At 39.8% G+C, this 25,840-nt stretch overlaps 1 protein-coding gene across 2 annotated transcripts in view; it reads right to left on the reverse strand.

The window, feature by feature from the left end:
- The window catches only part of LOC122807238 (SLAM family member 8-like), a 586,627-nt gene that overhangs the window by 469,937 nt on the left and 90,850 nt on the right, over positions 1–25,840 (reverse strand). For both annotated transcript variants that reach the window (XM_044078321.1, XM_044078320.1), the window contains exon 2: positions 18,327–18,653. In XM_044078321.1, coding sequence (XP_043934256.1) covers positions 18,327–18,653 — 327 coding nt within the window. The remainder of the gene's footprint in view (positions 1–18,326; positions 18,654–25,840) is intronic.

Raw genomic sequence — 25,840 nt, forward strand, 5'->3', positions numbered from 1 at the left:
TGGTGTATTTAGCACTGTGTAGGTCAGGACTACTGAGATACTAATTACATGTGCCTAAAGCTGAATTCTTTATCATAGGTTAACTGTTAAACTACCAGGGGTTTGAGGTTCATTATGGTTGACTGTTTATTTGTTAGTATATATTTTTATTTCATTACTATTTGTGTATTTATCAGAGATAAATGAGCCAACCAACTTATTTGGTTACACTGATATAGGCTTAATCTTTTCCGCCTTCTGCGGCTCAAACTGATACATATTTATAACTTGGGATATTTAATATTGTTCCTTCACATTTGCTCAGGCTGTACCACCTCATGGCTCTGGTTGTCTGAAACTGACTTATTTATTTAGGCAACTTATTGTCATGGATCTACAAAAATTACTTTCCGGCCTGTGTGCGGATAAAGGTGATATTCAGGTGTTTGGCATTAGTACATTGCAAGTGGGTTCTACTGAATGTCAAACCTTAGATCCAGTTGACGGTTGCTTTCTTCTATTTAGCCAGTTTGGTAAGAAAATCAAAACATTAAGGACAAATATATGGCATTTAAAAATGTTTAAAGCTTACCAAAATCAAAAAATAACCCCAAGGGGGCTCAGGACGAAAGTACAACCACTGGTTGGCACACCTGATGATATTTTACTTAAGGATTGGCAACAAGCCCAGCAAGAAGCATATATGTAATTTGTCAATATACTGGCATCTTTTTATGATAGAACAGTTCGGACTAATATTTCGGAAGTTGAAAAAATATGTAACGACTTGAAAAAGTTTGAAGAGCATACCAATTTCAAAGACAACCTGAGCAAATTGTCTAAGGAACTTATGGTTCTTGAGAACAATTTAAAAGCTAAGAAACTACACAAATTCTTGAGGGACAGGGAGGATTATGATAGAGGTAGACAGTTTGAGTCGCATAAGGGGGTAAGGTTTGCCCAAGGCACTAAATCCTATATATGTTCGCAAAAAGAGACCAAGATCTATACTGAAAAAGGGTGTTTTTACTAACACCACCTCCAGTGAGGAGTCCTCTACAACAGACACGGAATCCATAAGCATTGGGGATTCCCCAGATTCTAAAAGGGGACATACATCTGAAGACCCTTTAGGGGTAGAAAACATAGGGGAGGAAGAAAACACAAGGGTAAAAAGCTTAGAAAACCTCTTTTTATCAATAGTGAAATAGATACTCAGTGTACTAATGTACATAATATTTCTAAATATGTTTAACACCAGAAGAACACGCATTATTAAATAAAGGTCTTGGATTCATCCCTGGCTTTTTTGTTGATGAAAGTTCTTTAGTTTCTGACATTATAGCATTTTGTAGAAAAATTAATCTCAACTTGTTTTTCAGACAACAGGATCAACAAGATCCATCTCAAAGATCTTCTGAGTTTAGATTCCATCGGTCTAGTTTCAACCCTCCGATGGACAAACATGTGGCTATTTTTCAGCAGGCTGTTATCAAAGATCTACATTTTCATCTGGGTTCAGAAAATACCATCAAACATAATTTATCTAGAGCTGAACAACTAGCCTTAACACACCTCAGGAACAACACTAATATAGTTATTCTTTCTGCTGATAAGGGTGGTGCGGTTGTCGTAATGGATGCCGATTATTATTGGGATGAGGAAAATAGACAGCTGTCTAACCCCCATCACTACATGAGAATGACCACTGACCCCACCCCCAATTTTAAAAAAGAAATTGATGATTTCTTACAGGAGGAGGTTGAGGCAGGTATTATTTCTGATAACACCAGATCACATTTAGCAGTTATGGATCCTGCGAAACAGTATTTATACCTATTACCAAAAATTCATAAATCTTCTCATCAACTGCCGGGTAGACCCATAGTCTCAGGGATTGGATCACTTACGGAACCCTTGTCTGTATTCCTCACGGATAAACTTAAACCTCTTTTACCATTGATTAGAGCTAGACTCCAGGATACAGCAGAATTTTTGCAAATTGTTTCGGATTCACAATTAGAGCCACATTGGTTAATGTGTATTCTTGACATCAAATCTCTGTACACCAGTATTCCACACTGGGCGGGATTAGCTGCACTAGACTTTTGGTTAAATAAAGCCGGTATTTATCCCCCTGGCTTCAATACATTATTGATCTGTATGGCTGAACATATTCTCACAAAAAATGTTTTTTATTTCAAACAGGATTGCTACTGGCAGATACAGGGTACAGCCATGGGTGCTTCATTTGCACCAATTTATGCTGACCTTTAGATGGGATATGTGGAGGAACACATTATCTATGATGAACTTCATAACATATGTATACCTGAAATTGACATCTGGAGAAGGTATTTGGATGACTGTTGGCTCGTTTGGAAAGGGGGTAGTGATTATTTACAGGAGTTTGTTGAACATCTTAATGGAAATATATGGGATGCGGAGTTTACGGTTGATTACCATCAAAATGAAATACATTTTCTTGACATTTTTTTACAACGTCAACCAGATAACACCTTAAAAACTTCTGTATATCGTAAATTTCCTGAATACAACACCTTGTTACATGCTAACAGTCTTCATCCAAAACATACTATCAACAATATTCCGAAATCCCAGTTTTTACGCCTTAAAAGGATATGCTCCTCCGAACAAGATTTGATACAACATCACGAAGATCTTGCCAATAGGTTTCTAATAAGGGGATATGCTAAACATACAGTTTGTTCAGCTATGCAATGGACCAAAAATCAGACTAGGGATACACTATTACAGTATCGTAAACATCATAAGCAGACTAATCAGGAGATTTTGAGATTTGTTACTACATATGGCAGAAATACTATGCATCTTCTGGACATTGTGGATAAACATTGGAACATACTAAAATCTCACACTCTATTAGAGGACCGCTTGGGGGATAGGTGTTCATTTTCGTACAGAAAGGGTAAGACACTGGGATCCCACTTCTCTTATTATAAGAAAATAACACCAAGGGATGAGATTTTTCATCAGAGAACTTTAACGGGTGAAAAATTAGTTGGATCATATTCCTGTGGACACTGTAGTTTTTGTAACTATATATTCAAAACCAAAACATTTACTAGTAGGAACACTGGACAGTTATACAATATTCGTTGTTTTGGTAATTGCAGTACAGATTGGATTGTCTATCTTGCCACATGCACTTGTCAAGCCTTCTACATAGGTCAGACATCCAGACAGTTCAGGATCAGAATATCTAAACATTTGGGTGATATTAGGAATGCTAGGGTTACCAATGCCTTATACAGACATACACTGAATCATCCCACTGCCAAATTTTCATTTAGCATTATAGATAACATTACAGGTAATCAGGCTTTCAAAACAGGATGGCATGAAGTTCTTAATAACAAGGAAAGAAAATGGATAGTGAAACTTGGGGGTCTCTTTTCCCCTGGACTTAATGATAAATTGTGATATTTTCTTTATTATATTATATTCACGTGCCAGATTTACTGTTGCAGGCAATTTATTATTAATACACATGCTTTTTGTATTTACATGTTTGTGTATTTATTTATTAATTATAATACTTTTATTCCATGACAGGAAATGATGTCATATTATCTCATTGGAAGGGGTATTTATTGTTGGGCTTTTTCTTTATCTCAGTGTTACTCTACTGATGAAAGCTATGTGCTGAAACCGGTCTAGTTCTCAGTTTAATAAACCACTCTCAGCTCATTATTGGTGCTGGCATTTTTATTTTGGTCACACAAAATATACAGAACCAACTGATATTGCCAACATCCTGGCAGATAGGTTCAGTGCTAACTTTACCCCCCCTCTCAACCCTTATATGGCCCATCTCTATACTGGAATAATGCAAAGTTCCTGTAATCACGGATACACAGGTAAAAACCACACTCTCCAGAGCCAAGAACACAGCATCCATGGGACCTGTCAACATCCCAGGCTGCATTCTATATGAAATATAGAATGAACTGGCACCCCACCTAAGCACCGTGTTCAGTCATAGCCTCACCTCAGGCTTTGTGCCCACTGAATGGCACACAGCAACGGTTATCCCACTCCATAAAGGGGAGGGCCACTACGGACCTCGGGAACTACTGTCCCATTAGCCTATCGAGCCTGGTCTGCAAGGCCATGGAACGTATTATCATGGAACTTATAAACAAAGACATTGGTAATCTCCATACTCTGGACCTCACCCAGTTCAGGTTTGTAAAAGGCAGATCATGTCTCCTAAACTTGATAGACTTCTTTGAAGCAGTCACCAAAGTCATAGATGAGGGTAAGGTGGTTCACACAGCCTATCTAGATCTTGCAAAGGCTTTTGACACTATCCCCCACTCTGGAATTATATGTAAACTCACTAAACTTGGTATAAATCCCTATCTCACAAGATGGATTGCCAACTGGCTCACTGACAGAACCCACACTGTGAAAGTAGCAGACTCCAAATCGGACTTCAGATCAGTGACAAGTGGAGTATCACAGGGTTCAATCCTGGGTCCTCTCCTGTTTTGTATCTACTTTTCTGAAGTACAGGCTAGCACAGAAGGTCTTTGGCTAATGAAGCTCACAGATGACTGCAAACTAGGAGTCATAATCTAAACTCCTAACGATGTGGACATCCTACAAAAGGGCCTCACTGAAACAGATGCCTGGTGTCAAAGCCATGGCCTCAAGCTCAGTGCCAAAAAGTGCATTGTCATCCCCTTTGGTAAAAACTCTGTACCCATGAGCTACCACATAGGAAGTAGTCTACTTAACACCAAAAGTGTGATAAGAGACCTTGGGAGACAGGTGGACAGTAGTCTCTACTTTGATAATCACATCGCCACAGTAGTCAAGAAATCCTTCTATGTGGCACACCTCATCACAAAACGTTTCTCATCCAGGAAAAAAGAGGTCATTGTTCCCCTCTACTCGTCACTCATTAGACCCATTATAGAGTACAACGTCCCTTTTGGTATGTACCTCACAAGACATCTACAACAACTGGAAAGGCCACAGAAATACCTCACAAAGAGGATTATTGGCCTCAAACAGATGCCCTATGCAGACAGTCTCAAAAAACTCCAGCTTTCTCCATCGCATATCGCCTACTCAGAGGCGATGTCTGCCTAACATACAAAGCTATGTCAAACCCTGAGCTGTTGGACATGCTCCACTTAAAGAAATCCCAATCCCCTCCGAGCTACATGGTCTAGGGACCCAAACCTTGTCACCACAGTAAACAGAACATGCTGGAGGGATAAATTCCTGTCCCAGAGACTTCTCATACTCTGGAACAAACTACTATCTGTATCAAACAAAGCTTCTCATTAGCACTCTTCAAGAAAAATATTGATGATTGGATTGGAAATAGGAAATTCACCCAGGGGATCACCTCTGTGGCTCTGCTCGACAGGGACACAAGAAAATAATTTTCTTGGGTGGTGAAAGCCAGAGTACCTTTTTGGCTAGGCTTATATTGGCCCTAGTGCCAATAGCCTAGTACCTACCTATGAACCTGTGAACCTATGAAGACAGTCTGTTGTTACTTTACTTCAACTTATACCATAAGATATAAGCAAATGTGAATAAAGCTTATTTACTGTATCTTTATGTTAAAGAATGCATCAGTTGAAGTGTACCAGTGTGGTAGGGCACAGTGGTACAGCAATGAATTCTAATATACAAGTATGGGAGTTTGAAGCCTGAGGGATTTTAATTATTTTGCGTTGTGGCTAAAGTGTTTACCTCTCAGACACAAGGTACAGTGATTGATTTATACCTCTGTAGACTGATTGCCTAGTTTTAATCTACAAAACTATAAAAGTCTCGTTAGCTTTTTTTTTTTTTCACTTAGTGTGTTATTCATCTTATTCTGAGTTAAACCCTATTATTGTAGTAAGCTGATCAGGATATAGCTTTGTTGTCACATCTATCTGAATTTAAAATTATGTACTGTATGAACTTTTCCTGTCAGTTTACACTAAGTATATTCTTCAGTATTGGTTTCCCTGCAATAACCTGTTATATTTTTTTATTTGCAAAATCAGCTCATAGTTCTATGGTATATTGTTTCTGTTTCTATGTTTATTATCTAGACAAGGCCATTTCTCCCTCATCTTCAACTGAAGATAGCTGTACCCCAGCTGGACATCCCAGTAATCATAGGATCACAGGATCATAAGAGGTTACTAGGCTAATGGGCCTAGGGCTTGTTTAATCTGACCTGAATTGATGTGGGCTACCAGCCACAACTCTGAGCTGAGGTACCAGATGACTAGAGGCTTCTGAGCTTCCCAAAAATCATAAAGTTGCTTGTTTTGCTTGATTATACTATTTATTGCACTTTTTAAACTGGCTTTGCAACTGCAACAAGCCTGGCTAACTCTCATAACGAATGTGAAAAATCTATTAATCAGATTACTGTTGAACTTACCCCTGACTGCCACCAGGGAGTAACTCTAACCTGTTGAACTTGTCTATTCATGTTTGCTTATGTATTCTTTGTCTATACCATATGTGTAATATGTTTTCATTGTTTTTATTGTATCTGCTTACCTTGGAGCTTTTCTCCCTGGGCCTCTGCTGAAAATGGACATGAATCCATTTGGACTATCCTGGTCAACAAATGTAAAATAAATAAATAAATTAAAATAAATTTTACTGTGTTCTGCTTATTTAATGCTGTATTTTAATACTGTAAGCTGAACTGCACTGTTTGTACTGCATTTGTCTGCCTTACTGTGCCTGCTAAATCATATTATGTTGCCATTTTCACTCTCTGCAAAGCTTTTTTGCCATTTTTTTGCTATTTTCACTGTTTGCAAAGTAATTGTTGCTACTTTTTAATGTTTAAAAAGCATCTGTTTGGTTTGTTCGGTTTGTTCTGTTTTCCCCGCAAAGCAGTGTCTTAAATTACTGATTTGTTTGCTGTTTAAAAAATTCTTTAGTGTCTCTTTGCTGTTTTTGTACTGTTTAAAAGTTTTAGTGCCTCACTGCTGTTTTTTCTGCTGTTTAAAAATTTTTTAGTGTTTCCCACCTAAATTAGGGTAGCTAGTAGCTGTAGCATAGTCCAGACCCAGGTTTATTGCATCTTGGTCTGTTTGTAGTTGCTGTTGTATTCTTTTCCAAGTCATCATTTGATTAGAAGGCACCCTTCTGCACACTTGTAAGAGAAGTGTGCTGATTAGAACCTGTTTGGTGAAGGGTGATTGGTCTAGGGCTTGGATTAAGCACCCTCATTGGTTCTTTAGAGTTTTTTAAAGATTTTTTTTAATGTTTTTAGCTTCTGGTATTTAAGCCCCATGTTTGAGCAGGTTTCTTCTTATTTGCACATCCCACAGCACCCCACCTTGCACTGCTGCACTATTATGCACCATAGCCGGACAGATAATTTCAACAGTTTTTCACTTAGATACAGCTGTAGTACACTAATGTAGTCTTCGTCTTTAGTAAATCTGCAGTTTAAGAAGTATTGCTAGTGAGTTGTGACCTATTAAACCACTAGCCAAAACCCCTGTCAGAAATACACATCTACAGGGCTACATCCGTCCTGAAAGCACCCCATTGTAATAACATTTCTTCAAACCTAGCATTATGGACAGTTGGACTACCCTTGCTTCTCCTGCCAGTCTTGTTGACTTGAGTCTCCTGAGGCAGTGCAGCAACTGCCTCATGTACACTGACAACCCTCTACTAATAACTCACTCTAGTACAGAGTGTGAGAGATATATCTACACCAAGAATCTTGAATCCTGTCTCTCTTACACTTGAAACAGTAACACAGAAGAAGTTGTCAACTCACCCATCACTACTCTTGCACATGGTACCACTACTTATGCACATAGCATGCACCCAATACATAAATCAACATACGAGTATTTTCTCCCAAAAAAACTTACAGAAACACCAGAGACCTCCAAAACAAAAGACTGCTACAACTAACACAGTTCAACGGCACCCAAGACACATAGCAACACCAGTGTCTCACCTATCAAGCTCCTAAGGCGTAACACTCAAAAAAACAACCCCCCCCCTCCATCTGTACTCTTATTGACTTTTGAAAAGCTGGTTGAATATGACTTTAGACTGTTGCAGCAGCATAATCCATCATATTTGGTAGGGTGGAATTTAACATCTGTGTATTTGGTGCTCCTGGAACTGGCAGGTGAAAAAAGTTTAAGGGTAATGAAACTTGATAAGTGAGAGTTCTAATCATGAATAGGGACAAATATTTTAACAAGATGAAGATTTATTTATTGGATAATGACTTGTTTGAGGAAGGTTCTCTCAATATTATACATATCCCTATCAAAAATAGAGTATTTACTGGATCAGGGTGAAATGGGTCTGAACCGTTTGACTTTTTCAGTGTTGTTTCCTGTAGTGCCTTGTATTTTTGAGATCCCAAAAATATATAAGAGCACTATCGAACCACTGATGAGACCCATAGTCAATGCCAGGGAGTATAAGACCCACCTCCTTGCAAAATATATAGATTTGAAAGTGAAAAAAATGTTGGAACCCTTTACTTATCTGTGTCGGGATTCTTGGGATTTTCTGTTAAATATCAAGAATTTAGGGTGCTCCAAGAATTACGTTATTCTTACTGTGCCTATAGTGGAACTATTTAACGTTATTCCCCATTCTATTGGGCTGACTTGGTTTCACGATTTTTTATATGAGTCTACTAGTTTGGATAATGATGAGATTAATGTCTCGGATACTTTTATGAAACTAGTATTTATAAACAACTTTGTGTTTTTGGAAGAACAATATTTTCAACAGGTCAAAGGTGTGGCTATGGGGGCTTCTTGTGGCCCATTTTTGCCAATATCATCCTTATCCAGTTAGAAAAGTTATTTTTGCTTATATGTCAGATATCCAGACGATATATTTATTGTATGGGACAGACCTAGTTGCAAGACTGAGGCTTTCGTTGACTATTTAAATATCACTACTTCTTTTTTTAAGTTTACCTGATCCTTTGACCGTTATGCTATCAGCTATTTGGATGTAAAAATTTCTAAAAGTGATATGTAACAGTGTCTTGTTAGTATCATCTATAGAAAATCTACACATTGTAACAGTTTGTTGCATTATATGAGAAATCACCCTGAACATCAAAAATGGGGTATTGTGAAAGGACAATATATATATGTTTGGCCAGAATGATTTCCGAGGAAGATCAATTTGAGTTGGAAAGTCAATATTTGGCTGACATGTTTTCTGCCTGTGGGTATCCTGCCCAGTTAATTTCCCCAGTCAGGTCAGAAGTTGTACAGAAAAGGAAGAATGCTTTTATTAAAAACTTTTTATTATTCTGTGGACAAAAATTTTGGTGGGACGACTACATTGAGAAGCAACTTTAATTTGTCTTTTATTATGGAACACTGTTTGGAAAATCGATAAATTAGAGAAGTATTGTACAAGTATTGGTTTGTTTTTTTCTCATTTTAACAGGATTATTGAGAAAGAAACTGCGGTGGTGGTGCTGCGGTAGCGTTGTCGCCTCACAGTAAGACGTTGTCCTGTTCGATTCTCAGCTAGAGCGTCTTCTGTGTGGAGACATGCATGAATAGGCATACCTTCGTTGAAGGTTGTGCGTCAGGGCCGGCAACTCAGCACGTAAAAATCTACTGCCAGTCATTAGCGGACCGGAGTTCCGCTGTGGCGACCCCTAACCGGGAAAAGCCGAAAGACACAACAATTGAGAAAGTAGGTGAAAAACCAATACTTGTTTATTGGAAGGGTAGAATTATTAAAAACTTCTTGGAACATGAGAGTAACTTGAGGGTTCCACAAATAGCAAAAAATTTCAAGTTGCCAAATGTGTTTTTTATGGTCAGTGGTAGTACATTTGGGTTGGTGACCAAGTTGTTGTTAATGGAGTTAAAATAAAAGCTAAGTTCCACTGTAATTGTAACACCGAATGGGGTGGTTTACCTGGCTTTGTATCAAAAATGTAATGGGTTTTATGTGGGTAAAACCCAAAGAAAATTGAGAGAACGGATTTACAAACACTCTGTGGATATCAAGAAGAAAAATATAAAAAGTTCTTTGGCCAAATACATCACCAAATATCCTGAACACAGATTTCTTTTTGTGTGTGTGTGTGTGTGTGTGTGTGTGTGTGTGTGTGTGTGTGTGTGTGTGTGTGTGTGTGTGTGTGTGTGTGTGTGTGTGTGTGTGTGAGTGTGTGTGTGTGTGTGTGGGGGGGGGGTAGAACACATAGAGAGAAATCCTAGTGGGGGACTGTGGGAAGATTTGATAGAGGTATGTTAGCTGCATTGACAACTCAGGTTAAATGCCACCTTCGTGCCTGTCTTAATGACCATATATCCATTGGGAGTATTTTGAGGTTAAAATCATATATTGTGTGAATTTGTGTTACTTTTGCTTTTATAACACAACTTGATATGTTTTCTTTTTTAACACATGGAGTTACTTATTGAATATGGTTATGTGATTTTTATGGTGGGGTATTTAAAAGGGTGCTTTTAGATTGTTTAATAATTCTGATGAAGTTTGTGGTCTGATAGACAAAAGCACTTAATTTTGTGTAACACTTTTTTATTTCGGGTTCATATTATGTTATCGAAAGATAACGTAATCGAACGCTCCGAACTTTGAAACGGCCGCATATCGAAACTTTTAACAGCCCCTCACACCCCCTGCTAAATATATATTCCAACTCCGAGATCGCACTACAGTGAGGAAAGGGCAAATATCCCAATTTTCATTGTACTGTGATCCCACAATGCGATCTTCGAAATGCGGCTGTTTCGATGCTCTGAGCGTTCAATTACATTATTGTTAGATAATGTAATAGCAACCCTTTTATTTCTGTATAACAGTATTTTTATTGTGCATTAAAGTATGGAGCTTTCTCTTGACCGTAGCTGTTTCCCTGGTTTCGGTAGTTTGTGGTTTTCACCCAATTTTCTTGCCATTGGAGACTCCAGAGAAGACATATGGATGCCCCACTCACCAGGTTAGATAAGGAGAAAGTCATGGCGAGCTGCCTTGTCTGGTGCCAGGATTTGTCAGGTCACGCATGCACTCAGGTCTCTCGACAAAAAGTACCATTATGACTCTGTCATAGCTCATGTTGAAGTGAATGACCTGAGATGTACCTCACTAGACTATAGGAAGAGAGACATGATTGAGCTCTCCGAGTATGTGTCCCAGGCAGGTATGTCCCTGCCCTTGAGCAGCATACTACCCTCATCTAGAATGATGTCACAGTATTAACAAAAAATTATTGATTTCAATAATTGGCTTAGTTTCTGTTGTCATTTAAAGGGGATATAGTTTTTGTCAGCCTGGGATGACATGGTTGACAAACCTCGCTGCTTTTCCAAAGATGGTCTGCACCTGGCACCACTAGGTTTTTGGCTGCTGGCAAAGGGTCTTGCTTCCCCCATAGTGCCTTTTATAAGCAAGGTCTCAAAAACAAAATTGCTGATGTGAAAATTACCAACCATAACAAATAAGGGTTATGCTGCTAAATGCTAAGAGCTTAAACCAAAAACTGCACACCCTAGAAACACTTCTATCTCTGGAGGATGTAGAGGTCTGTACAGTCACAGAAACCTGGATCAAGGCCTGAGAGAGTACCTCGGCCATGCAAGGCTATAGTGCCTTCCACAAAAAAAAAAAACAAACAAAAAAAAAAACACAGCAGCAAAGCAGTAAAATAGCAAAAAATACCACAATGTATAAAGTCATGGACCACAAAGCAGTTTCACCAAGATTTAATACAAACTTAGCGCTTTGGCACCAGGCCTTCAATGAGTACAAAATTCATTCAATACATCACACCCTATATACTAAATAAAATCAAACAATTAACTCATCATACAATTAATTAAATTATGTATTTCCAATTGCACTTCTTATTTAACCCATAGGGTTCCAGAGTGTTATATTTTAAAATAAGAAGCGTTTCCTTCTTCATTAACTTATCTTTAATATGTAAGCCTTCTCCCAATGACACCTTTATTTTTTTCTAAAATACACCCTACTAAACAGTCTGGTTCAGCATTGTGTGCAGTCATAAAGTGTTGTCCTAAGGGACTATCTATTTTTTGATTTTTAATGTCCCATATATGTTCTTGTAGACAGATCTTAAATGCTCTACCTGTTTTTCCTATATAGTAAAGGTTACAACTACATCTTAGGGCATAAACTACTCCCTCTGTGTTGCACATATACAAGACCCTGGATGTAAACCTTATATCCCTGATTTTGGAAAAAGATTTTTGCAGTGCCTTCCAAGCCTTCATACCACAAAATGAATGTTTGAGAACCAAAAGAGGTGGTGTTTCTATCTATATTAGGGATGAATTCACCTCCTGACTAGTTAGACTGGACAACTCCATGGCCTTACTCCAAGTTCAGATTACTGTGAGTAAGACCTCCATTCAAGTCACAGCTAGTTATAGATCCCCCTTCATGGATCATGATGCGCATGAGGCCTACTTGACCAAACTGGAGTCCATCCAAATATTGCCAAACACTCTAGTCATGGGGGATTTCAATTATTCCACCATCAACTAGGAAACCTACTCTAGCCCTAACTCACTAGTGCAAAAGTTCCTTGACTTTGTTAACTCAATTACCCTCTAACAAATTGTTCAATCCCCAATCAGAGGAACCAGAGCTGGTAACCTCACTAAAACGACAAACAGATGCACCACTGCAGCTGTCGGACCATCATTAATCAAAATCTGACCACAAATCAGTCACCTTCGAACTGGCACTAACACCAGAACTCACAAAGGTGAAGTCAGACTAAAAAGCTTCACCAAAGCAAACTGTACCCTCCTAGTGGAAGGTATAAATGCCTTCCAAGCCCCACTCCCAGCTGGAAGTGGTAACTACACCAAAGCTTACACTACAGCCCTGTATAATCACTTGTATAAGTGTATAGACTTGACTGTTCCATAGAGAATTAAAACCCAAGCCACCTTGGTGGACATCCAGCATCAACAAACTTTATAACAAATGCAATAAGTTGCTGTCTAAGAAAACTAAGGCAAGGCCCCAGCAATGGAAAAGCACCCTTCTCAGCCTCAACAAGCAAATAAGACAACATGTGAAATCCTGTAAGGGTAGCTTTAACACAGATTTAGCAATCACAGCCAAGGATAACCATAAGGCCTTTTACAGCTATGTATGTATCCTAAAAGACAGAACCCAAGCTTGTGCCAAACTAGTGACTAATGGTATCACACCCACTGATCCCACAGTGATAGCAAACCTGCTAGCAGACAGATTTGGTGAAAATTTCACTCCGTTATCGCCTCCAGACTTAAAAGACCTTGCCCCCTACTTCCCTCCACCCTGCATATCCATAGAGCAGGTGTGAGGTTGGCAAAATGGTTAAGGTGTTTACCTTACAGACACAAGGTGCAGGGTTTGATTCTCACATGGGGTAATTGGCTAGGCTTAAAAAAGTTCACAAGAGTGATTAGCCTAATGTTAATCTAGGAATCTAATCTATGAATCTATGAACCTACGTCTAAGGCAAAAAACATAGCCTCTGTGGGACCAGACGGCATCATAGGCGTCTTCTAAACAAACTAAAACACGAACTAGCATCACTATTAAGTACTCTATTCAATCACAGCTTAACCACATACTTTGTTCCTGCAGAATGGAGAACAACAAGGTGACTTAGCAACACATCCAGGGAATTATAAATCCATAAGTCTGACCAACATCATCTGTAAAGCCATGGAATGTATCATCATGGACTTCATATATAAAGACAATCTACAAACCTTGGATCTGACCCAATTCGGCTTCATCAAGGGCAGATCCTGCCTGTTAAACCCAGTGGATTTCTTCAAAAATATGAACAGGGCCATTGACAAGGGCATGTTAGTGCACACAGCATACCTTGACTTGGTAAAGGTCTTTGACACAATCCCACATTCAGGCATTACCGATAAGCATAGCAAAGCAAATGTAAACCTCTTTGTTGTAAGATGGGTTGCCAACTGTCTCACAAAGCAGTCACACACTATCAAAGTGGGTAACTCCACATCAACCAGCAGACCTGTCACCAGCAGGATGCCACAGGTGTCAGTGCTGGGCCCCCTACTTTTTGGTATATTCTTCTTAGAACTTCAGACCAGAACTAAGGGGCTGTGGCTGACCAAGTCTGTGGACGACTGCAAACTGGGTGCAATTATTGAATACCCAATTGATGTCGGTATACTTCAGGAGGGTCTTGCACAGACCAGTGACTGGCGTCCTAGTCATGATCTCAAACTGAATGCAAAGAAATGCATCATCATTCCCTTTGGTAAAACAATGTCCCTTCACAGTATCAAATTAACAATACCCTGTGTTCCTACAAAGTGGTAAGAGATCTGGGATCACAAGTAGACTGCGACCGTAACTTTGACCACCATGTGTCATAGTAAGGAAGGATCACCTCTAGAGCAAAGGAGGTTATACCCCTTTATGCTCATCACTAATCAACCCCATAATTGAGTATAGCACCCCTTTTGGCATGTACCATACAAAGCTCCTGCAGCAATTGGAGAGATCTCAGAGGTTTCTAACTAAGAAAATCAAGGGACTCCAGCACGTGCCTTACACAGACCAACTAATGTCCTGGTTACTATAAGCAGTATTGTATAGACTTCTTAAGAAAACTTATGCCTGGCTTACAGAGCAATCTCCGACCCAAACCTAATGTATTTAATGTACATCTGTAAATCAAACAGGACTAGAGCTACCCATTCCAGGGACCTAAATATGGCCTGCGATTTAAATAGGATGTGCTGGAGGGACAGATTTGTCTCCTAATGGCTGTCACATCTTTGAAGTAGGCTGCCAGTTCATGTGAGGCAGAGCACCTCTATCACACTGTTCAAAAGGAACCTTGGCGAGTGGATGGGGCACCATAAATTCTTACTGGAATAGACCCCACAACCGTCCGGGACATGGGCAGTCAGTACTTAATACAATCCTGGGTATTGGCTAAAGTACGGTATTACATTGGGATGAAGCAGCTAGGCTTGAAATGACCTCTGGGTTGATAGCCTTGTAACCTCCTATGATCCCATGACAAGCCTAGCCAAGTGCAACCCCTTTTCCCAGGAATATCAAGGTATTAGGTGGAACTAAGTCAACAATTATTGCCACTGTCCAAGAGGGACACAGGTGAAACTCTGGGTGAATTTGCCATTTTCCATCCAGTCATCCAAATTACGCTTAAATAGGGTCACTGAGTGGCTCTATTTCACCTGAATTAGAAGTTTGTTCCAGAGGAGAGGTAACCTTTGAGAGACATATCTGTCTCTCCAGCAAGTCCTGTTGATGTCACATACTAGGTTGAGTTCCGCAGAGTGAGTTCATCTTATACCATTTGATTTACAAATGTGCAGAACTTCCATTAGAGCAGGATCTGAGATTGCTTTATATGCAAGGCAGAGGTCACCTCTGAGTAGTCTGTAGAACACAGAGTATAATGACAGTGATTTCAGTGTGTCACCATATAACATATGCTGAAGGCCCTGAATTTTCTTTTTAAGAAACCTCTGAGGTCTTTCCAGTTTCTGCAAGTGCCTGGTAAGGTATATATCAAAGGTAGCATTGTGCTCTATTATTGGCCTGATGAATGAGGAGTACAGGGGGGTTATAACCTCTTTTATTTGAGATGCAATGCCCTTACATATGAGGTGGGTGATGTAGAAAGCCTTTCTTACCACTGTGGAGAAGTGGTGATCAAAGGAAAGGTTGTTGTCAACCTATGTGCCCAAATCTCTCACCACTGATAGGGTGTTGTTATTAATGTGGTAATATGCAGGGATGCCACCCTTGCAGAAGGGGATGATAATGCATTTTATTGCAGTGAGTTTTAGCCCATGACTTTGGCACCTGTTGTTTGTCTATGTAAGGCCTTCTTGCATGATGTTGACATCATTACGGGACTCGATGACTGAACCCAGTTTGTAATCATCAGCAAACTTTGTCAGTCATAGGCATTTCTGTTTTAGCGTGTACATCTGAGAAGTAGACTCCTAGCAATATGTACCCCAGCACTGATCCCTGTGGAACACCACTGCTTACAGGTCTGCTGATAGGAGGTAGAGTCACTTATTTTGACTGTGAACATTCTATTGGTGAGCCAGTTTGCAACCCACCTGAGAATATAAGGGTTGATCTCCAGCTGGGTGAGTTTATCAATGATGCCTGAGTGAGGAATAGTGTCAAAGGCCTTGACCAGGTCCAAGTAGGCCATATGCATGGATTTGACTTTGTCCATGGCTTTGGTGACTGCCTCAAAGAAGTCCACCAAGTTCAAGAGGCAGGATCTCCCTTTAACAAAGCCAAACTGGTCAGATCAAGCATTTGGAGGTCTCCTATATCTTTGCTGATAAAGTCCATGATTATTCTTTGTGTAGCCTTGTAGATTAGTTAACGGATGGCACAGTGGTGCAGTGGTAGCATTGTTGCCTCACAGCAAGAGGTTCTCCATTTTAATTCTTGGCTGGGGTGCCCTCTGTGCGGAGTGTGCATGTCCTCCCTACGTTCATTTGGATTTCCTCCAGGTGCTCTGGTTTCCTCCCACATTACAAAGACATGCGTCTGGAGTGTTTCTCCCCGGGGCTCCGCTGAAAATTGGCTTTGTTCCAAGTCAGACTTTCTCGGTAAACAAATGTTAAATAAATAAATTAGGCTTGTCAGGCTTATGGGTCTATAGTTCCCAGGGTCAGTGGAGGTGCCTCCTTTATGTAACGGAATGATGGTTGCTGTTTTCCATTTAGCAGGTACAAAACCAATCAAAACATATGTGCATAAGAAAATGAATAAATAAATAAATAAATAAACAAACAAATATAAAAAAACTATCTGATAAGAGTCCATTTTATTTGAGCCCTAGTACTTATTTAATAGACAAAGACAGAATATATGAAAATGAAGGGAATGTGACTCTTATCAAGACACATTTCACTGAGACCATTTGAACAAATTCAAGGTTTAGAATATCTCAGCAAATGAATTTGTATTTGTAAATGTCATACAGAATGAAAGTCCATTTGCCTTTAGTATTTGTAGAAGTCAGTAGTTTTACAGATAACACTTATTTTGGTGTCATTAGCTTTAAAGATGGGGACAGTTTAGACTTAGACCTGAAGTTAGGCGATGAGGTAGTAAATGTGTGTGATCTGAATGCTTTTTTTTTTTGCATTATTTTTGTCCTTGGCTGTTTCTCTATCAGCATGCTTGTTTCAGTGGAAAGGTGGAGCTGTCCCATGACTAGGAAGTATGGTTTACCCCCAAGACTGGGGCCATAACCAAAACTGACATTGTGACCATAATCATAGAATCCTCAGCCATCCCAACTCCCCTATAGCAGCTATGTCTTACTGAGCAGCTCAGGGATTTTTTTCTAGCCATAACATTCCGTGCACATGCTGATGTTATCTCATGAGGCTAGACAGACAATAGGGAGTAGCTCTGAATGCATGCTGTACTCTGTGCCCATAGGCAATCCTGCTTTCTTCATCTTCCCTCCCCCAGTCTGGCATCCTGTCTGTGAGCTCTGGCCTTTGCCAGAGTTTCATTTGAGAGATGTCTAATACTCCCTCCCCTCCCCTCATCTTCCCTGCTATGTTGTCATGTACCTGAACCACTAATCAAAGTCAGGGATCCTGGGTCATAGTCAGGGCTTTTTCCTCTCTACACCAGTGATGTGCTCCTGTCTCATGTATGGGGTTTTATTGGCGGGGGGGTTAAGTGATTCCTATAAGAAATAGTGTAAGTAGTTTTGTGTATGGCTGTTTTGCATCCTTTTTTTCTGTTTGCTGATTTTTGTCTACATGAGTTCAATTATATTATTTTCATCTAAGTTGTCTTCACTGAAATGCCCTGGAAATAGTGAGGAGAGTTACACGTTCTTAGTCTTATAGTTACCAGCTTGAACGGCTAACAGTGATCTACAGCAATAGCAGAGCTACCAGTCTGCATGAGATATAGCATCATAGAGGTTCATAGGTTCATAGCTATATACTTGTCTAATGATCACGAGGCCGATACAAGCCTAGGTGAGCAACCCAAATGTGACCCTCAAATTTGATTTATATAGGGGGTGATTTACTGACTGCTTCTATTCATTAGAGACCCAGGCACCAGACCAGGGCACTCATGGAGTCTGAGCATGTTGTTCTAACTTTGTGATCTTCAGTAGAGATCTATGAAATATTAGATACAACTCAATTATCTATAGGAACAGAGCATCTTTGTATTTATAACTAAACTACAGTCCTCTGAATGTATAAAGAACCTTGTATTATTTTAAACTGAATGAAGCTTACCATAAACAGTGATGGCAAAGTCCTGAGTCCTTTTCCCACCTTCCGAGTTAACCAGCCTTAGTTCAAAGTCCCCACTGTCTTCTATCCTGAGATCACTAATTTGTAAACTGAAGTTTTCGTGCAAATGAGTTCGATTAAGGAATCTTGACTTATACATCATTTCCACTGTTCCTTTGAAGAAAGAGGCAAGAATGTCCTCTGTTGTAGACAAGAACCGCCAGCTTGCTTCTCTGACCTGGAAGCCTTGAGGGATATCAGCTGGAAGAAGTAATGATTTTCCCAGAGTCCCTTGCAGCCACTTCTTAGAGGAAAGTGAATGAGCGAACCCTGAAATATAGGGGATAACTTACAAATCAGTTAACAATAAACATCTCATATCAGTGCCTGAATATTATATGAGTTTCTATGAATGTGTAGTACAGTGGACTAAGCTTTTTGTCAGTTATGTAATGCTATGTTTACCAACAGTCATGGTGATACTTGAGGTTGTGAAAAATACTGAGATTTAAATACTGACATTTCACACCACATTATCTACAGAAAATCCATTTGGCTTGTGCTGCCTTATAATTCATCTCTGTATTTATAACTCTAGTTGCACTCATGGTGAAAATCGATTATATTTGTAAAGAACATTGTCTTCATTGGCATTTATAAGCAGTTAATATTTGGTACTCATGTTCATAACATCCATACAGCATACATGATCCTACCTTTCAAGTGGTTTGTCATCACTGACCCTATCACCAAAAATCATAGACCTTCCAAGGAATGCAGACACATGCAGGGATAGATAACACAAATGTACTTAACAATAACACTTACAACTGGGCCAAGGGTTTGTTTTCAGAGGAGTGGGGAGAAAAGCTCTACAACATATTCAAAACATATAAGCAGTAGTTGGTGAGTAATTATATACAAGTGGAGAAAAATCCCACTTCAAATTAAGTACTTTACAATGAGTTGGGGAGAAAAGCTAAACAAACACACATAAAGACATTATACAATAGCTGATAAGTAATTACATACAAGGAAAGAAAGGCCTCATAACAGATTAAAATACATTTACAGATGACTGCTAGGAGAAATTGTGATCAAGAAAACAGTATGTACTGCAAGTAGCAAGTAACTTTCCATAACTGGACAGCCTATGTCAAGTAAAGTAATGTATAGTTATTCAGAAAAAACTCACTATATTTCTAGTAATATATGGCAATGAATGTGCATTCTGCTGCCAAAATAAAATATACAGAGTAATAGAATGAGGTGGGTAGGAGTTATGTGCAGGAGTGAAAATTAAGGATATGGAGAGAAAGTTGATTAGCATTAAAGAGATGAGAAAGTTATGGAAGGACACTATAAATAGCAGTAAATGTCAAATCCTAGGATGAAGAGGTGCATTAGTAGTCTGGAATCATTAAAGTGAGAACTTCTTTTGATCTTAGACCATTGCAACCTGCTAAGTTATGGAGGTGTTAGTGAATTCAGAGTGTTAAAGGCATAGTTATTATAAGTAGGTGGTCATGCATCTGTTTTGAGGAGGTCTATATTATAAGATCGAAATCCAATTTGAACAAACGCCTTTTAGTCAAACTGACTTGAGCGAAATCACTTTTGAGTGAACGTCAGAAATCCCGAAACAGCCCTCCCTGAACTCTGTTGGCCAGCTGGAAACGATCTGACGTGTGCTGTCACTAAGGAAGTTAAGAAAGCCAGCCAGAACTTGTCATTGCAATCTCAGTGCATGTCAATGCACCGTCTACGTTATGCTAAAACCACAAGACAATGCACGGTCTACATTAAGTTAAAAACACAAATGCACCTAATATCCATAAAAACACAAATGTTAAGTCACGTACAGGTGAACCATGTATATAGGTTAGTTAGTACTGTGTACGATAGTGGCTGACAGCGACGTAAACAATGTAAAGAACTACAGAACATAATAAGTTAATCTGATTAACCACATCCGACAGTGATTAGCAACCATTAATTGGCATGTACACTGCTGTATATTATGTGCAGACTAGGAGCCTGAACGTGTGGAGAGTGTACGGTCTGCTGCTATAGGAAGCAATGACTGTAGCAGGCAGTAACGGCCTAGAATTGATAGGTCACTTGGCTGAACCACCCACTAATGGTCCCGGAGTGATAGGTAACCTGTATGGGAAAGTACAGTCACAGAAATGTAGAGACATGCTAAACATAGACGGCTATCTGTACAACCTGGAGAAGGCAGTGAAGGACAGGAGGTACTGGTGTTGCCACCTGAAAATGTCTGCAACCTGTAGAGGTAGGGCGATAACACGATGTGTGAATAATGAGGAGCAACTCCTGAAATCAGCCACTCTTAACCGTGTGTCTGACCCCTGGCACCCCTGGTATCACTTCTGTGTCACTGTTAGACAGAGGCATAGTATACTAACCTCGAAAAAGGGCATAGCAAAATTAATTTAAAATGGGTGGCGAAAGCCAAACACACTCTGGCTAGGCTTGTAAATGCTCTAGGGCAGATAGCCTAGTATGAACCTATGAACCTATGTGAAGTAGACAGATATACGGCTTGCAGTTCACTGTAGGACAGAGCAACTACATCAAGGTATACCCCTGCACTAGTAGTGGACGATGTGATAGGCAAGACACCAGTGGAGAGTACCACCTCACTACCTAGCAGAAGATCGATGCTGCAGCAGATTAATAGAGCTAGGCGTGCACACATCCGTATGACAGTACGGGAGAACACTTTCAATCAGGTGTGCATGAGTAGTTGTGAGTTAAAAGAGGGTCATTTCATACAGACACACAAAGTTGAGTTACACACCAACCTACATGTCATTGTCTTTTCCACTAAAGAGAACCTGATAGATCTATGTGCATCTCCTATGTGGTTTATGGACGGTGTACACCTAACAAAAGGGAAGCTGTGTAGGCAACTGTACACTATTCATGGACTGCTGTATTATGGTGATAATAGGAAGTCCCTACCCTTAGTCTATTGCTTGATGAGCAAAAAGTCATTCAAGGCATATAACTTCCTCTGGGAATGTACGTTCCAGTTGATCAGTAAGTTTGACCTGCACTGCCAAGTTAAGTACTTATTGTGTGATTTCGAATTTGCTTTTGTCAAAAGCATTACTGCCACTTTCACAAATGTCACTTGTAAAGGATGCCTTTCATTTCTCCCAGAATGTTTGGCGTAAGGTGCAAGCCTTACAGTTGTCTACATTATATGGCAGAGATTTACATTTCCAGCTGTCCGTAAAGATGTTGGTAGCCTTAGCATTCTTACCAGAGACTGATGTTCTGCCTGCATATTCTGAACTGGTTAAGGGTTTCCCTTCAGAGGGTAAGGAGTTACTGTAGTACTTCTCAGACACCTATCTACTTGGCCGTCCACGCAAGCAGTACCCACGTACGTCTGCCACTGCAATGTTTCCACCCACATTTCCTGTCAGCTTCTGGAACATCTCCTGCTTGAATGACCTATGCTTACCGAGAACTCAGAGCTACATCGAGGGCTGGCATAGGAGGATACGTAGTCTGTTTGGTAGGAGGATGTCTGACATACCTACTGTTGTGTCCATTTTGGTGAGGGAGCAAAACCGCGTCAACGGACTATGCCTACAGCTTTCGACAGGCTATCCAGCATCCCCAAAGAAGAGGAAGACTATTGTCAGGCAATGCTGTTTGGAGAATATATTGCAGAATAAGGGACAGTATGACACCCAGTCGCTACTGAAATCAATTGCTCTTGCTTTGAAGGTGTGATGCAATCATGCTAAGTGTGTAGGAACTGTATTGTATGCTGCACATGTTCTTGGCAGTCTGTCTTTGACATGCAACTCATAATGGTGTTATTTATTGCCTTGCATTTTCCATTTGCCTAATGTATGTGGCTGTGCAATGCAGTTTTTGTCCAGTATGTTGATTTACATATGTGTGTTTGCACAGGGTGTTGATTCCTTTGCTTTGGGATCAAAGGTGTGATTAAAGTGTACAGAAATGTTATATCTGTGGTGTCATTCTATTATTACTTGCAACACTATCTTTCTATTACTTGCAACACTATGTTTATGTTTTACTTGCCGTGCACATTTTGATTTATTACATTACCATGTGCTGACATCCGCAGTATATTTATGTTTTACTTGCCATGGTTTGATGTGTGGTTTGCTTTCTGACATTAGTGTGTGCTGATATCTGCAGTATATTTATGTTTTACTTGCCATGGTTTGATGTGTGGTTTGCTTTCTGACATTAGTGTGTGCTGATATCTGCAGTATATTTATGTTTTACTTGCCATGGTTTGATGTGTGGTTTGCTTTCTGACATTAGTGTGTGCTGATATCTGCAGTATATTTATGTTTTACTTGCCATGGTTTGATGTGTGGTTTGCTTTCTGACATTAGTGTGTGCTGATATCTGCAGTATATTCATGTTTTACTTGCCATGGTTTGATGTCTGGTTTGCTTTCTGACATTAGTGTGTGCTGATATCTGCAGTATATTTATGTTTTACTTGCCATGGTTTGATGTGTGGTTTGCTTTCTGACATTAGTGTGTGCTGATATCTGCAGTATATTTATGTTTTACTTGCCATGGTTTGATGTGTGGTTTGCTTTCTGACATTAGTGTGTGCTGATATCTGCAGTATATTTATGTTTTACTTGCCATGGTTTGATGTCTGGTTTGCTTTCTGACATTAGTGTGTGCTGATATCTGCAGTATATTCATGTTTTACTTGCCGTGCTTTCAGACTGTGATACACAGCTTACGCAGCTTACTGGGTGTTGGCCGACTAAAACAGTTCGTACAGGGTTGCTTCAACATTTCTGACATTCGCTCAAAAGTGATTTTGCTCAAGACAGTTCGACTAAAAGGCGTTCGTTCAAACTGGATTTCGGTCTTATAATATAGACCTGTTTTGAGGGTTGTGCAAGGACAGGTCTGGGTGTCAGATATTTTTGGATTGGTCTTAAAATTGGAAAGGTTACTAGTATGTTGAAAGGACAGGGGATATTGTTCCATGACTGGCCTACATAGCTGGAATAGAGCGAGGTTCCTGCTGACAGGTATGCTTTGTAGGTAGTTTTGTTTCCAAATTTAAGTGGCCTAGTAGGGGTGTATGTATACCATAAGCCTTGTCAAGCATTGTGTTGTTCTGGTTTGTACAATAATTTCTGGACTATGAGTAGTTGGATGTGAGTTGCTTGGGTAATTCAAGCCAGTCAAGCTGTTTTAGGGCTAAGCAGTGACTGGTTCTGTTTGAAGAGTTAGTGGTAAATTTTGATATTTTATTGTAGCACTGATTTATTTTATTTTGCATGGAAGCTTGAAGGTTAAGGGAAGTCATATAGTAAAGTGGGGAAGTAAAAGTATAGAGGCCATGAGTTTTCTGTATGAACCAGTTGAATAGTTTTTGTTCTCTAGAAACTTCTTAATATTTGTTTTTTTTTTGGGCTAACCAGTTGCATATGTAAATCAGAGTTAATGTTATCATCAGTTGTTATGCTTAATAGTTTGGCATGGAGATGACTTCTATAGAGGTTTATCAGTGACTGTTATTGCTAAATTTTGTTTTAGGTGTGCAAGGGCTTTTGAGAGGAGGAATAATAAAGCCTTTGTCTTTTAGGACTGAGTAGGGCTGGGTGTTACTGTCTTTTCAGTCCACGTTCTGGCTTGAATAAAAATAAACATACCAGCAAACTGTTCCCCACTGTAAACCTATTTTGGTTGTTTTCAAAAGGAATATTTTGTGTAAATAGTTAATGTAGTATTTCCTATGATTCCTTCAAGGCTGTAAAACACTGCCCAATGCAAAAATATATGTGCACCCTGTTCTGCTTTTAACATAGCATATTTTGTTGATCTTATATTATCTTCTACCATCCGGGTATTGCCATGGTCTCATATCATGGGAAAGTTAAAATCCAAAGCGAAAGTTCATCTAACGTATTTAATGAAACACACTGACACACACACACACACACACACACACACACACACACACACACACACACACACACACACACACACACACACACACACACACACACACACACACGCACACACACACACACACACACACACACACACACACACACACACACACACACACACACACACACACACACACACAGACTGTATAAATCACTAGAATATTATTTAGAAATTATCTTTACAGCCCTGCCTACACTTGAAATGCATAGTTTATTCTTTCAGACTTTCTACTTTCCTTGCATTCTTCCTGACAATTCATTCCGTCTATCTCCTCCCAGAGGTACCAAATTATTTGGAATTATGTCTCTTGAGAAAAAGTATGATCTGATGTTGTTAATCTTCGTTCATTCCTTACTGATGGGTTATCGGTTCCGTCCTCGGAACTGAGCCGGCCAATATCAAGCTCGCATCAGCCAAAAACTCTCGAGCCAAGGTCCTACCCAGAATGCTCTGCTCCCTGTTACCTCAGATCTCGTTTGCTGCGTTGCTGTGCAGCCGTGTCAAGCCACTCTCTCAGCTAACTGCCTAATTTTTTGAAAGTTTTATACATTGTTCTTACTTTAAATATTTTCAAATAGTTTCTATAATATTTTCCTACCCTGTCATATACTTTAGACTCTCTCCCTTTAGTCTTTTCACTTTATTACCCTTTTTCTTACCTTTGAGGTAATTCTTCCTTACCATCGTTGGTAATCCTTCCTTTTCTCTTCTTACCCTTTTGGGTAGCTTTTCCTCTTCCTTTTGGTACTGTTCTTCTTCTCCACATCATTATGTCGGATAAGAAAAGTAGTGTCGGTTTCAAGTAGTGTAAGGACTGCGGCCATAAGTTACCGCTTTCCGATGGCCATGACTTATATGTCTGTTATCTGAATGTCTCCCACCTTACTGTGGATCCCCCATGTGGGATTTGTAAAAATTATTTCAACCAGGACTCTTAACGAGTGGAAGAATAAATTAATATTGAAAGGTCTTCTCAAATCTCCTTTCTTTGAGGCTATTTCTGGGTCGGAGGGCTCACCCCCTCCTGTTAAACCCCATAAGAGGCATTCTTCCTCTTCATCATTGAGGTCACTCACTTCTCTCTCTGGAGATCATAGGGAGTAAACTTATAAGAAGGTGAAATTGATTATTACTTCGGCCCTGCCACCTGTGACCCTGTCGGCTCTAGGCTCAGCACCGCCCCAAATGGTTCTGGCTCCAGCCATGTCTTCCTTATAGGCACCGGCACCAGAGTTCCCAGTGCAGACAACTATGGCTCTAACAGTTCTGTCGCAGCCCTTATCGTCACCATCCATACAGGTACAGTCCCCTTCGGCACCATTGGTACAATCCCCTTTGGCACCGAGTATGACTTTTCTGTACTCCACGGTGCAGACCCTTTCTGCACCAACATGTTGTTTGGTGCAGTCCTTCTCGGCACCGTCCTTATTACTGGTGCAGACACTTTCCTCGACAGCACCGTACCCATCGGGGCAGACTTTTGCATTTACGGTGCAGACGCCTTCAACTTCTGTG

This window comes from Protopterus annectens, chromosome 7.part0 (assembly GCF_019279795.1).
Source record: "Protopterus annectens isolate FY-2018-M chromosome 7.part0, PAN1.0, whole genome shotgun sequence".
In the NCBI taxonomy this organism is placed as follows: domain Eukaryota; kingdom Metazoa; phylum Chordata; order Ceratodontiformes; family Protopteridae; genus Protopterus; species Protopterus annectens.